The sequence below is a fragment of the Neoarius graeffei genome, chromosome 9 (assembly GCF_027579695.1).
Source record: "Neoarius graeffei isolate fNeoGra1 chromosome 9, fNeoGra1.pri, whole genome shotgun sequence".
In the NCBI taxonomy this organism is placed as follows: domain Eukaryota; kingdom Metazoa; phylum Chordata; class Actinopteri; order Siluriformes; family Ariidae; genus Neoarius; species Neoarius graeffei.
The window spans coordinates 38,771,558-38,786,382 of NC_083577.1; the positions used below are offsets into that span (position 1 = coordinate 38,771,558).

The following is a 14,825-nucleotide window of genomic DNA, read 5'->3' on the forward strand; positions in this document are numbered from 1 at the left end:
GACAGAGGGCTGGGGGTGGTTTTGTCCCAGGAGGTGGAGGGGGAGGACCGCCCAGTGTTGTATATCAGTAGGAAGCTGTCGGTGCGTGAGGGGCGCTACAGCACCATTGAAAAGGAGTGCCTAGCGATCAAGTGGGCGGTCCTCGCCCTCCATTACTACCTGCTGGGACGCCCTTTCACCCTCTGTTCGGACTACGTGCCCCTCCAGTGGCTCCACTGCATGAAGGATGCCAACGCGCGGATCACCCGTTGGTATCTGGCACTCCAACCCTTCAACTTCAAGGTGATCCACAGGCTGGGGGCGCAGATGCTCGTGGCGGACTTCCTCTCCTGTCAAGGGGGGGGGGGGGGAGTTGGCTGCAGGCCAGATGGCCGCCCGGCCTGAGTTGGGCGGTGGGGCATGTGGCAGCGGGGGTGTGGTCAAACTTCGGTCTGTGACCGGAGGGTGGAGTCAGGGAAGGTAAGTGGCAGAATCACTGCACCTGAGGTTAATTAATGTGTTTGTGTCTCTTCCCCAGGGACCGCACCCTATTTAAGGAGAGAGAGCGAGAGCAGAGGGAGCTCTCTCCCCAACCAGATGACTGGAGTGTGTGCATGCGTGTATGGCTGAGAGAGTGAAACTGACACTGAAAAGTGAAAATAAAAGAGTTTTGTGAACTCAGTTCTGGCCTGCCATCCCTCTGTGCCCCACCCACCCATACGAACTGCTACAAATGTCTCACCAAAAAGTGATGCGTGGAATTCCTTTCCCTTCCACCGAGAATGGCCTAAGCCGGAAATGACGTAGATCGGTGAACCCCTGCCTGGAAGGCACACCGACAGAACTTATCTGAGGCATTTTACCTTAAAATTTCAAACAGATTCAATTCACCTTAAAATCTGCTCTCTGTTAAAGGATGCCCTAAGACAATGGTTTTCAAAGTGGGGGCGCTAGGGGGGCCTCAGAAAGTTGGAGGGATGATAACAAAAAATTGCGGAAAAATATATATGTAGCTTTCCCTAGGTGTGGGTGGAGCACAGAGGACGGCAGGACAGAGATCAGGTTCAACAAACAGTTTTATTGTTCCACTTTTCAGGGGACACAATAGGATTTACGCAGACACACGCGCGCGCACACACACATCAGGTGTCTGGTTCGGGAGAGATCTCCTCTGCTCTCGCTCTCCCTCCCTAAATAGGGCGCGGTCCCTGGGAAGACACACAAACACAGGTTAATTGCTCTCAGGTGAAGTGAATCTGCCACTTACCTTCCCCGACTCCGCCCTCCTGTCACAGACCGGTGCTCGACCACGCCCCCGCTGCCACATACCCCCACCGCCCGACTCAGGCCGGGCAGCCGTCCGGCCCGCAGCCGACTCCCCCCCCCCCCTTGACGGGAGAGGAAGTCCGCCACGACCATCTGCGCCCCCGGCCTGTGGACCACCTTGAAATTAAAGGGTTGGAGCGCCAGATACCAACGGGTGATCCGCGCGTTGGCATCTTTCATGTGGTGGAGCCACTGGAGGGGCGCGTGGTCCGAACAGAGGGTGAAAGAGCGCCCCAGCAGGTAGTACCGGAGGGCGAGGACCGCCCATTTGATCGCCAGGCACTCCTTCTCAATCGTGCTGTAGCGCCCCTCACGCACTGACAGCTTCCGGCTGATGTATAGGACCGGGCGATCCTCCCCCTCCACCCGCTGGGACAAAACGGCCCCCAGCCCTCTGTCCGACGCATCCGTCTGTAACATAAAAGGGAGAGAGAAGTCAGGGGAGTGTAAAAGTGGCCCCCCACACAGTGCAGCCTTTACCTCAGAGAAAGCCCGCTGGCACTGCTCCGTCCACTGGACCGGATCTGGCGCCCCCTTTTTAGTGAGGTCAGTCAGCGGGCTGGTGACGTCCGAATAATTAGGTATAAACCTACGATAGTAGCCAGCCAGCCCCAGGAACTGTCTCACCCCCTTTTTGGTCTTGGGCCTTGGGCAGGCCGCAATTGCTGCTGTCTAATTAATTTGGGGACGCACCTGCCCGTTGCCCAAGTGGAAGCCCAGATACCGTACTTCCACCCGCCCAATCGCACACTTCTTTGGGTTGGCCGTGAGTCCCGCCCGTCTCAGCGACCTAAGGACGGCCCTCAGGTGTTGCAGGTGCCGCTGCCAGTCGTTACTATAAACGATAATGTCGTCCAGGTAGGCGGCCGCATAGGTGGCGTGGGGCCGGAGGACCCAGTCCATCAGCCGCTGAAACGTAGCGGGCGCCCCAAACAGCCCAAACGGAAGTGTGACGAACTGGTGTAAGCCGAACGGTGTGGAAAAGGCCGTTTTCTCCCGGGATAATGGAGTCAAGGGGATCTGCCAATATCCCTTCGTTAAATCCAGTGTCGAGTAAAAGCGAGCCGTGCCTAGTCGATCGAGCAGCTCATCAATACGAGGCATTGGGTACGCGTCGAATTTAGACACCGCGTTGACTTTTCTATAGTCCACACAGAACCGGACCGAGCCGTCGGCCTTGGGAACCAAGACCACCGGGCTGCTCCAGTCGCTGTGGGACTCCTCGACGATGCCCATTTCGAGCATGGCCTGAAGTTCTTCCCGAACCACCTTTTTTTTGTGTTCGGGTAGTCTATAAGGGCGGCTACGCACTACCACCCCCGGGGGTGTCTCTATGTGGTGTTCTATGAGGTTAGTGCGACCGGGCAGGGGCGAGAACACATCCGAAAACTCGGCCTGCAACTGGGTGACCTCCGTGAGTTGGGTCGGGGAGAGGTGGTCTCCACAGGGGACCGGAGAGGTACGTGATGCCAAATTCCCCTTTTGAACCTCCGGCCCCAGCTCCGCCTTCTCTGGAACTACCGACACCAACGCCACGGGGACCTCCTCGTTCCAGAGTTTGAGCAGATTGAGGTGGTAAATCTGTAGCGCCCCACCCCTGTCTGTTCGCCTCACCTCATAGTCGACATCCCCGACTCGCCGTGTGACCTCAAAGGGTCCTTGCCACTTGGCGATTAATTTGGAGCTCGACGTGGGCAAGAGTACGAGTACTTTATCTCCCGGTGTGAACTCTCTAAGGCGCGTACCCTTGTTGTACAGGCGGGCTTGCCGTTCCTGGGCCTGCCGCAAATTCTCCTGAGTTAGGTGGGTGAGCGTGTGGAGTTTTGCGCGCAGGTCCATAACGTACTGAATTTCATTCTTACTTTGTGAAGGTCCCTCCTCCCAATTTTCCCGCAGCACGTCTAGGATGCCACGCGGCTTACGCCCATATAATAATTCGAACGGGGAGAACCCCGTGGAGGCTTGAGGGACCTCTCGCACTGAGAACAGCAAGGGTTCGAGCCACTTATCCCAATTACGTGCGTCCTCACTTACGAATTTTGTAATGATATTTTTGAGGGTGCGGTTGAACCGTTCTACTAAACCGTCCGTTTGTGGGTGATATACACTGGTGCGGATCGGCTTAATCCCCAATAACCCATACAGTTCGCGTAGTGTTCGTGACATAAACGTAGTGCCTTGATCAGTCAGAATCTCTTTCGGGATTCCAACTCGGGAGATGACGCGGAAGAGTGCCTCTGCAATACTGCGTGCTGAGATATTGCGCAGAGGCACGGCTTCCGGGTATCGCGTTGCATAGTCCACTAGAACTAATATAAAGCGGTACCCTCGTGCTGACCGATCTAATGGCCCGACGAGATCCATCCCAATTCTTTCAAACGGGGTCTCGATTAACGGTAGAGGGCGCAATGGCGCTTTTGGAATGGCCGCTGGATTTACTAACTGGCATTCGCGGCATGCCGTACACCACCTACGGACATCGCCGCGAATCCCCGGCCAATAGAATCGGGCCATTATTCGGGCTAGTGTTTTATCCTGCCCTAAGTGTCCAGCCATGGGATTAAAGTGAGCCGCCTGGAATACCAATTCCCGGCGGCTCTTTGGAATCAAAAGCTGCGTGACTCGCTCTTTAGTTTGAGTGTCCTGCGTCACTCGGTATAACCTATCCTTCATAATCGCGAAGTAGGGGAAGGACGGGGTGGCGTTCGGCTGGAGCGTTTGACCATCGATTACTCTCACTTGGTCAAACGCATGCCGCAGAGTCTCGTCTCGCGACTGCTCTAATGGGAAATCCGCGAGGGATTCCCCAATAGAGAGAGGAGGAGCCGGTGGCTCCTCACCCTGACACGGAGATGACGTAGACGGCTCCGCGACAGCTGCTCCCGCCAAAACGACACCGGGACCTCCCCCTGTCAACTGGCAGGACCCACTCTCTACTAGGCGCGTCATTAAACCCCGAAATCCCGGCCAATCAGTCCCCAAAATTAACGAGTGGGTAAGGCGAGGATTAACCGCCGCCTTCACTATAAATTTTTCCCCTCTGAAAATAATATGGACCGACACCAAAGGGTAGCTGTGAACATCCCCGTGCACACACAAAACCTTCACCCCTTGTGCTCCCCCCAATGCCTCGTTTTGAACCAGGCTTTGGCGAATTGAGGTCTGATTACAACCAGAATCCACCAACGCCTGATATGTAGCCCCTTGGATACTCACCGGTATGCGATACGCTCCGGCCCGATCGAGGGCGGCCTCTGGCGCGTCGGGGATCCGAACCACCGCGCCCACTTCCATTGCTGTGCACTGCTGTTGAAGGTGGTCCGGTTCCCCGCAGCGCCAGCAAACCGGCCCGGGCTTCCCCTCTGCACCGGTGCTCTGGGGCTCACTCACCTGAGGTGGGGGAGAGACAGACACAGAAGGGAGAAACGGGAGGGCACCGCGGGTGCGGCGGGCCGGCAGGGGTGGTGCCGGCCCCCGCCTCCGCGGTGGGGGAATGGGGCGAGGACGGGACACAGAAGGAGGGGAGAGAGAGAGAGAAAGAGAAGAGGAGAGAAGAGATGTCGACATCCGCTGTCCTGCCGCCGAGACAGCCGCCAGATGATCCTCCGCCAGCTCGACTGCCTGATCCAGCGACGCCGGGCGGTGGCACTGGACCCACTCCGCGGCTCCTGCTGGTAAGCGGGCGATGAACTGTTCCAGTACCACCTGATCGACGATTCCCTCGGCGTCGCGATCTTCGGCCCTCAGCCACCGCCAGCAGGCGTCCCGGAGCTGCTGGCCGAACGCGAACGGGCTGCCGACTTCCTCCATCCGCAGCGCGCGGAAGCGCTGGCGCTGCTGCTCCGGCGTGCGCCCCACGCGCTGAAGAACAGCCCGGCGAAGGTCGGCGTAGGCCAGCCGGCGATCGGCGGGGAGCTGTAGTGCAGCCAGCTGCGCCTCTCCCGTCAGGAGGGGGAGGAGGCGCGCCGCGCGCTGCTCCATCGGCCACCCCGAGGCTTCAGCGACCTGCTCGAATAACGTGAAGAAAGCCTCGGGGTCATCCTGCGGGCCCATCTTAGTTAAGGTGAGGGGAGACGGGCCCGCGGCCGGAGCGCTGGTGGGCCCCGCCGACGCGAGGAGACGCCGGAACGCCTTGCGATCTTCTTGCTGGGCCAGCACCAGGGCATCGAAGCGCTGCTCTTGTTCCTTTCGGAGTGTGACGAGCGCCTGGTGCTGGCTTTGCTGAGCCGTGGCGAGGGCGTGGACCAGGTCGGTGAACGGGGAGGATTCCATGGGGCTGCTGGGTTGGTGCTCCATATCCCGGGTTTCAGCACCACTGTAGCTTTCCCTAGGTGTGGGTGGAGCACAGAGGACGGCAGGACAGAGATCAGGTTCAACAAACAGTTTTATTGTTCCACTTTTCAGGGGACACAATAGGGTTTACGCAGACACACGCGCGCGCACACACACATCAGGTGTCTGGTTCGGGACAGATCTCCTCTGCTCTCGCTCTCCCTCCCTAAATAGGGCGCGGTCCCTGGGAAGACACACAAACACAGGTTAATTGCTCTCAGGTGAAGTGAATCTGCCACTTACCTTCCCCGACTCCGCCCTCCTGTCACAGACCGGTGCTCGACCACGCCCCCGCTGCCACAATATACTTTTTAAAAATAATTATTATTAAATATATTGTAATTAGTTTTTTAATCATTATTATAAAATATAATTATTAACTAGAGACGACAATTCCCCTGCGGGAAACCGTGAGAGTGATGCAGTGCGCGTAGCAGCCGCTATCGCAGGCTATGAGGCGACGATGCTCTCAGCCTGTGTGTGTTTGAGAGAGAGAGCAGCCCCTCCCCTCTCTGCTCCCTGAGTGGAGCTTGTCGCCTTGGTAACGGTGCTCAGGTGCAGGGCAGAGACACAATATGACAAGCAAAGAGTGCTTTTTCTCAGAGTTCCCTCTCCTCGAACAACGGGGATTTACACGGAAACGAAAGGAGCTATTCACAAAATTCTTTCACAGTGAGCGCTACAAGGCTCTCATGAACACATTGATGTATTTTTTTTTGTCCCTAGTGTAAAAAATGTGGACACTAGAGCGAATTGAAAACAAGTGACATTTCTGATTTTGTAGTAAAAGCGCTGTCAGGATTATAATGGGAGTCAATCGAAACGTTGTTTGCCATGCTCATCTCTCCGATTGCCTGTGATGTTGCGGTTTGCGCCATTTATCAAGCTGCTTTGCTCCTCAAACTAGCGTATTGCTAGCGCAAAATGGACAGGTTTTTGAAGAAGAGACCGAAGGAACAAACCAACAGCCCTGCTGTGGAGGACACTGCTGCGAAAAAAACTAAAGTCCTGGCCAACTAAAATCCGAAAATATGAGGCAGCATACATCAAGTATGGCTTTACAGCCATACAGAAAAATGGCCATGATTGCCCGAAATGCGTCCTCTGTCTGGAGACCCTGTCAAACGAGTGCTTAAAATCTTCGAAACTTCAGTGTCACTTGGTACAAAAACATCCGACAGATGCCGAAAAAACAGTAGATTTCTTCAGACGCAAAGAAGAGCATTTGGTCAGGCAATCTGCTGCGTTCACCCAGCAAGCTACTGTCCCCGAGCGGGCCCTGAAGGCATCATTTTTAGCCTCGTACCACATTGCTCGTGCTAAAAAACCTCACTCAATTGGAGAAGATTTGATTTTACCAGCCACCAAAGACATTGTCCGAGAATTGCTTGGTGAGGATGCTGCCAAAAAAAAAATCGATGCTGTCCCACTCTCTGATAACACCGTGAGCCGATGGATTGGTGACATGGCTCAAGACGTATCTGCTCAGCTGTTGGAGCAGGTGAGAGCCAGCGAATACTTCGCACTTCAGCTGGATGAGAGCACAGATTTATCCAATGAGGCCCAACTGCTTGTGTACATCAGATTTATTTCACAGGAAAGATTTGTGGAGGAAATACTATTTTGTAAAGCACTTGAAAGAAGAACTACTGGGAAAGACATTTTTCAAGTTTTGGATGATTACATCGAGTCTAACGGATTGGACTGGACCCATTGTGTGGGGGTGTGTTTGGACGGAGCCGCGGCAATGACCGGGAAGATCAGTGGAGTGACCGCTCTCATTAAGCAGAAGACCCCGCATGTAGTGGCCACACACTGCATGGTCCATCGCGAGGCACTGGTCGCAAAAAGGATGGATAACGAGTTGAATCAGGTACTACAGGAGGTTATACAGTTTATTGTTCAGTGCAAAAATATTTGTGTTGAAAACATGTTAGTTAATAATATTCTTATGCTAAACAAATGTAACCATTATTGACTATTGAATAAAAGTAAGAGAAAACATTCTAAAAGTTGATGTTTCTTTACAAATTTTGTAGCATTGTCTGTGGGTTTGCAAAGGGGGTCCCCGGCCAGAAGCTAATGCTGTTTGGAGGGCCTTGGCATGGAAACGTTTGGGAACCCCTGCCCTAAGAAGAACATAGTTTTTGGAATTTTGAAAAAACGGCGATTTTAGTAAAAATCAATAACGGCAATTGTACGCTGACCCCCACCTCTACCTTACATTGTAGCACAAAATAGAAAGGGTCTACATGGTCCTAATTGGTACTGTTAGAACCAGAAAAAGTTGTAGTTTTAGAGCAACGTAGTTTTGGAAGTGAACCCTAACAAATTCCTGGCTGCTGTGCGCTCGCTACACACAATGCATATGGTGCAACGCGTCACCCACTTCTGCTGGCTCCAGCACTGAAAGTGAAAGTTCCTACTTCATGAGGTGAGTGACTGCTACTCAGATCTTGGCAAGCTGACAAGTGGACATGGTGAAGGGATGACTGTAACAGACCACCTGTTTTTGTTTACCTTAATAACTACCAATACCAGCTGTTGTAAGAATCTTTTACTGGTGTAATTGTTAGTATAATAGTAATTCCTGTCAATAAGTTATAACTCAGACCAAGACAAAATAATTGTTTTTGTTCCACTTCAGCAATTGCCTACTGAATCCCACCTCCCAAAAGCACAGTGTGGCACAGAGATATGTCACTTAGACAATTGTAGTGGAAAGTAGTCAGAAAGTAGAAGAAAGAAAGCCAGTGTACCAGAACAGGGGTGGGTTTCCTGAAAGCCTCTTAAGGCCAAGAGTGTCTTTAATTACCTCCTGAGATCCACCATCAAGCTAACATGGTTTTCCCGAACAATATCATAGCCCAAGTAGTCCTTTAGTTTGCTCTGAATTTATGAGAGACCCGAACCACTTGTTCAAAACAAAAAACGACTCCCTCACAGCCGAATACACAGAATGTGCATGCGCCTCCGAGGGACTCTCACAGTCAGTGGGGGAAACTGGTTTTGAATCTGCTGCTGGTGTTCAATGATTTTTCTTGTACATTGCAAGGACATCGAGTTAATAGTCCCCAAGCATAACTACCTCAGCATAACTACTTGTTTATCGCAATGCATTATGGGGGATAGCCAGGGTCGGTAGTTGAGCAATATTATGGATGTTAGATTGTCTTCCCTGACAGAGCAATTTTGCCATGCTCTGTCATGGAAAACAATAAAATTGGTGATTTAAAGAGGTGGATAACATGTCAAGGGTTTACAGCAGGAAAATCTGAATCCAAATCAAGCTTGGTGAGAAGGTAAGATATAAGTGAAAAGAATTCATACAACCTAGAGATTGACCAAGTCTACCACACTCTACAACAACAGCATCAAATCTCAGAATGTCTTATCGAAACATTTATAAACGAGTGATTAGTTAAATAAAACTTGATATCAGGAAACATTAAAAAAAAAATCTTTGGAAACCCGCTGATCTGCCGTGTCATGTTCAGTATAAATGTATTTGCTTCAATAAATGCCGCTAGTGAGGTACACTGAACATTATTCATACCCAAAAGAGAATACTTCTTGGTTTAGGAGTTTATCGGTCAGACAGGCTCGTTCAGCTGAGTGCTTCGGCACGTTGAGAGGCAAAGGCCGACAAATGCTTCTTCATTTTACAGGCTTTGGAATATCACTAGTTTCAGATGATGAACAGTGTTGATTGTTATAATCATCTATAACCGAAGGCCCCTGGGCTCGAACCCAGAACTTTCTAGCTGTAAGGCAACATTAAATTTCCTTGAAATTTGGTGTGGCAGCGGGGGCGTGGTCAAGGGTCAGTCTGTGAATGGAGGGCGGAGTCAGGGAAGGTAAGTGGCGGAATCACTGCACCTGACGGGAATTAACCTGTGTTTGTGTGTCTTCCCCAGTGACCGCGCCCTATAAGAGGAGAAGGAGAGCGGAGGAAGGGAGCTTCTCCCCAACCTGGATATTTGTGTGCGTATATTTAGTGTGAAGCTGAAAAGCTGTAATAAAAGACACTGTTGTGAACTCAGTTCTGGCCTGCTGTGGTTCTGTGCTCCACCCACCTAGAACGCTTGTTACAGTGGTGCCGAAAACCAGGACGGAGCGCAGGAGAGAACAGCCCCATGGAGTCCTCCCCCTTCAAGGACCTGATCCATGCCCTCGCCACGGCCCAACAGAGCCAGCACCAGGCGCTGGTTGCCCTCTGGAAAGAACAGGAGCAAAGGTTCGAGGCCCTGGTGCTGGAGCAGCAGGAAGATCGCCAGGCGTTCCGGCACCTACTCGCGTCAGCGGGGTCCACCACCTCCACCACCGCGGGCCCTCCCCACCTCACCCTAATGAAGATGGGCCCGCACGATGACCCCGAGGCCTTCCTCGCTCTCTTTGAGCAGGCAGCAGAGGCGTAGGGTTGGCCGGTGGAACGGCGCGCGGCACGCCTCCTCCCCCTGCTCATGGGCGAGGCGCAGCTGGCTGTGCTACAGCTCACCGCCAACAGCTGGCTGGTCTATGCGGACCTCCACAGGGCCATCCTCTAGCGTGTGGGTCGCACTCCGGAGCAGCAGCGGCAGCGCTTCCGTGCGCTGTGCCTGGAGGAGGTCGGCCAGCCATTCACGTTTGGCCAGCAACTCCGGGACGCCTGCCACTGCTGGCTGAGGGCCGACAACCGCGACGCCGAGGGAATCATCGATCTGGTGGCGCTGGAGCAGTTCATCGCTCGACTTCCGAAAAGAACTGCAGAGTGGGTCCAGTGCCATCGCCCGGCGTCGCTGGATCAGGCCATTGAGCTGGCGGAGGACTAGATGGCAGCCTTCCCAATGGCAGGACAGCGTGTGTCTTCTTCTCCCCTCCCCTCTTTCTCTGTCCCCCCTTCTGTTCCTTGCCCTCTCCCCATTCCCCCACCGCGGAGTCGAGGGCTGGCTCCACCCCAGCCGGCCCGCCGCACCCACGGGGTCCTACCGTTTCCTACTTCCGTGTCTGTGTCTTCCCCCCTCAGGTGAGTGATATCCGGAACACTGGTGCAGAGAGAGAGCCTGGGCCGGTGTGCTGGCGCTGCGGGGAGCCGGGGCACCTCCAGCATCAGTGCTCGGCGATGGAGGTGGGCGCGGTGGTCTGGATCCCCTACACGCCAGGAACCGCCCTTGATCGGGCCAGAGCGTATCGCATACTGGTGAGTATCCAAGGGGATACGTATCAAGCTTTGGTGGACTTCGGCTGTAATCAGACCTCAATCCATCAAAGCCTGGTGCAAAATGAGGCATTGGGAAGAGCACAGATGGTGAAGGTATTGTGTGTGCACGGGGATGTTCACAACTACCTTTTAGTGTCGGTCCACATTCTGTTTCGAGGGGAGGAATTTAGAGTAAAGGCAGCGGTTAATACTCGCCTTACCCACTCTATAATTTTGGGGACTGATTGGCCAGGATTTCAGGATTTAATGACGCACTTAGTGAAGAGTAGGTCCTGCCGTAGTTCAGCGGGGGGAGGCCCCGGTGTGGCATTGGCGGGAGCAGCTGTCACAGAGCCATCTACATCATCACCGCGTCAGAGTGAGGAGCAGCAGGCTCCTCCTCCCTCTCTCTGGGAATCCCTCGCGGATTTTCCGTTACAGCAATCGCGAGACGAGTCTCTGCGGCATGCGTTTGACCAAGTGAGAGTAATCGATGGTCAAACGCTCCAGCCAAACGCCACCCCGTCCTTCCCCTATTTTTCCATTATTAAGGATAGGTTGTACCGAGTGACGCAGGACACTCAGACTAAAGAACAAATAACCCAACTTTTCATACCAAAGAGCCGCCGGGAATTGGTATTCCAGGTGGCTCACTTTAATCCCATGGCTGGACACTTAGGGCAGGATAAGACACTAGCCCGAATAATGGCCCAGTTCTATTGGCCAGGGATTCGCGGCGATGTCCGTAGGTGGTGTACGGCATGCCGCGAATGCCAATTATTAAATCCAGCGGCCATTCCAAAAGCGCCTTTGTGCCCTCTACCATTAATCGAGATCCCGTTCGAAAGAATTGGGATGGATCTTGTCGGGCCATGAGATCGGTCTACACAAGGGTATCGCTTTATTTTATTTCTGGTGGACTATGCAACGCGATATCCGGAAGCAGTGCCGCTTCACAATATCTCCGCACGTAGTATTGCGGAAGCACTCTTCCACGTCATCTCCCGAGTCGGAATCCCCAAAGAGATTCTGACTGATCAGGGCACTACATTTATGTCACACACTGCGCGAACTGTATGGGTTATTGGGAATCAAGCCGATCCGCACCAGCGTTTATCACCCACAAACGGACAGCTTAGTCGAACGGTTTAATCGCACTCTCAAAAACATAATTAAAAAATTTGTAAGCAAGGACGCATGTAACTGGGATAAATGGCTCCAGCCCCTGCTTTTAGCAGTGCGAGAGATCCCACAAGCCTCCATGGGGTTCTCCCCGTTCTAATTATTATATGGGTGTAAGCCGCGTGGCATCCTAGATGTGCTGCGGGAAAATTGGGAGGAAGGACCTTCCCCGAGCAAAAACGAAATTCAATATGTTATTGACCTACGCGCAAAACTCCACACACTCACACACCTAACCCAGGAGAATTTGCGGCAGGCTGAAGAACATCAAGTCTGCCTGTACAACAGGGGCACGCGCCTTAGGGAATTCACACCAGGAGACAAAGTACTCGTGTTATTGCCCACGTCGAGCTCTAAATTAATCGCCAGGTGGCAAGGACCCTTTGAGGTCACATGGCGAGTCGGGGATGTCGACTATGAGGTGAGGCGAATGGACAGGGGTGGGGTGTTACAGGTATACCACCTCAATCTGTTAAAACGTTGGTGCAAGGAGGTCCCCGTAGCGCTGGTGTCGGTGGTTCCAGAGAAGGCGGAGCTGGGGCCGGAGGTTCAAAAGGGTTTCGGCACCACTGTAACAAGCATTCTAGGTGGGTGGAGCACAGAAGCACGGCAGGCCAGAACTGAGTTCACAACAGACTCTTTTATTACAGCTTTTCAGCTTCACACTAAACACACACACATGCACACAAATATCCAGGTTGGGGAGAAGCTCCCTTCCTCCGCTCTCCCTCTCCTCTTATCGGGCGTGGTCACTGGGGAAGACACACAAACACAGGTTAATTCCCGTCAGGTGCAGTGATTCCGCCACTTACCTTCCCTGACTCCGCCCTCCATTCACAGACTGACGCTTGACCACACCCCCGCTGCCACATTTGGTTAGAATAAACTTTCAACATATGTAATGATAAATTACGAAGGAATAGTGGATACCTCAAATGAGGACATAATGGTGGGAAATTGATTTGCATGAGATGCCATGCCAAAGAAAAAAGAAGAGTAAATAACTTGGTGATACTTGGTTTGATCAGCCTCAAATTGTGCATGGTTACTAATGGCCCAATCCCAATTATGCCAATCTCCTTAACTGTTTTTTTTGCTTGATGCAAGCCAATAATTTGAACCTTCTGGAACACAGTAACATCTTTTCCAGAACCACAGGATATGTCTTCTGATGTGGTTGTTTAAGAAAGGAGAAGCTACTCAATTAGGGTTAAAAGCTTGTTGCCAGCTGAAACATATTAATCACTGCAGTAATTATCCAGTCAAAGGCTCTTAAGTATTTCCTTATTTAAATCCACATAACTCATAACTCTGCATTTCTGTTTTATTAGGTTGATTAGAATCATAACATGTTAACCCAAAAAGATCTTACCAGTATGTATCTCGCAGTGTGGGAGATGCAGATAAATAATTGAACCTTCAGAGCAGTCAATGCTGTACAGGGGTCCTGCAGGCTGAAATTGGTCTCTGCCCTCCAGCTGACTGTTATCCCAGGACACTACTTTGTATAGCACTTCCCCTTTCCCTTTCATCTCAAATACAAGGTTGGTCAATTTACAGTGAAATTGACCAGCATGAGAGCATAGAAACCTGCAGAGCAAAAGACATAAAGGACAACGCAAACATAAATTTATTTATTTATTTATTTATTTATTTATAAAACCTCTCTTTTTTAATGTTATAAAAAAAATACCATGTCAGAATATTGTTAGCAGTTAACCTCATTTTTGTGAAGGACTAAATAAAACAGGTATGTGGTACCTGTATACGCCACTGTCAGCACAGTGTTTAGCTGATTCAGGAATAACTACATCTGTGACTGCTGAGGACTGTTGAACAGAAGAAACATTCAAGAAAAGTACATTGTAGCATCTATGTATGAGAACACTGCCTGAACACACATAATATGTACATATGTTAATATTTATTGGATTGAGTCAGTGGACCTAAATATGTGAAGAATCAAGAATAGTACAGTTGAGGCCAAAGGTTTAAATACACCACTAAAGACATTTGAACTCAATTTTTCACAAAGCCACACATTTCAATTATCATACATTACCTGTGTTAGGTCAATTAGGGTGTCTATGTTAATTCTATAAGACAGCATCTCAAAATATTAGCTGAGAAACAGATCCACCCAGAAATCAGTTTACCAGAATGCACTGCAGCCTTCAAACATGGCCACCATGGACTACAATTCCCAACACACACACACACACACACACGTGCTTGCATGCTAACAGCCACCTTACTATTGAAGTCACATGCCTATTCACAATCACAGTCATAGAATATTAAGTAAATTTTATTTATACAGCACTGACCAAAGTGCAATACAAAGAATATTTAACAGTTATTCCATGAAATCAAGTCGTACATGAGCTGATAGCCGACGAGGCGCGTAGGACTGAGTTTTATTTTTTGCAAATTCAATTAAAAAAAATTTTATACAAAATATCCAACAAAATCATTTGCGCTTAGAATGTAAACGAACCGGCAAAATGACAGTAGCAATTTGTGAAAAATGCTATAATAAAAATTATTGAAAGTTAAAAAAAAGATATATCTTTTTTACACCAAATACCTTCATTCCATATATTTCTTTTTTATTTTGTTTAATTTTGGGGGTTGGCAAACCAACTTAAAGGTGCATTACCGCCACTGACTGGGCTGGAGTGGGGAACAGGATATATTGGGAGGAAAAAACAAACAAAAAACTACATTCGTTTTGCTATTTCCGTTTCATTTAAATACTTGATAAAAATTTTGGGGGTTTTGTTTTCGAGCAGAGTTTTTTTGTCCTCGGTTGTTTCAGCAACACGCT

At 50.9% G+C, this 14,825-nt stretch overlaps 1 protein-coding gene across 2 annotated transcripts in view; it reads right to left on the minus strand.

The window, feature by feature from the left end:
- The window catches only part of LOC132891652 (MORC family CW-type zinc finger protein 3-like), a 113,041-nt gene that overhangs the window by 13,723 nt on the left and 84,493 nt on the right, over window positions 1-14,825 (minus strand). For both annotated transcript variants that reach the window (XM_060929444.1, XM_060929445.1), the window contains 2 exons: window positions 13,760-13,827; window positions 13,371-13,588 (listed from right to left, as the gene is read on the minus strand). In XM_060929444.1, the coding sequence (XP_060785427.1) occupies window positions 13,371-13,588; window positions 13,760-13,827 (286 nt within the window). The remainder of the gene's footprint in view (window positions 1-13,370; window positions 13,589-13,759; window positions 13,828-14,825) is intronic.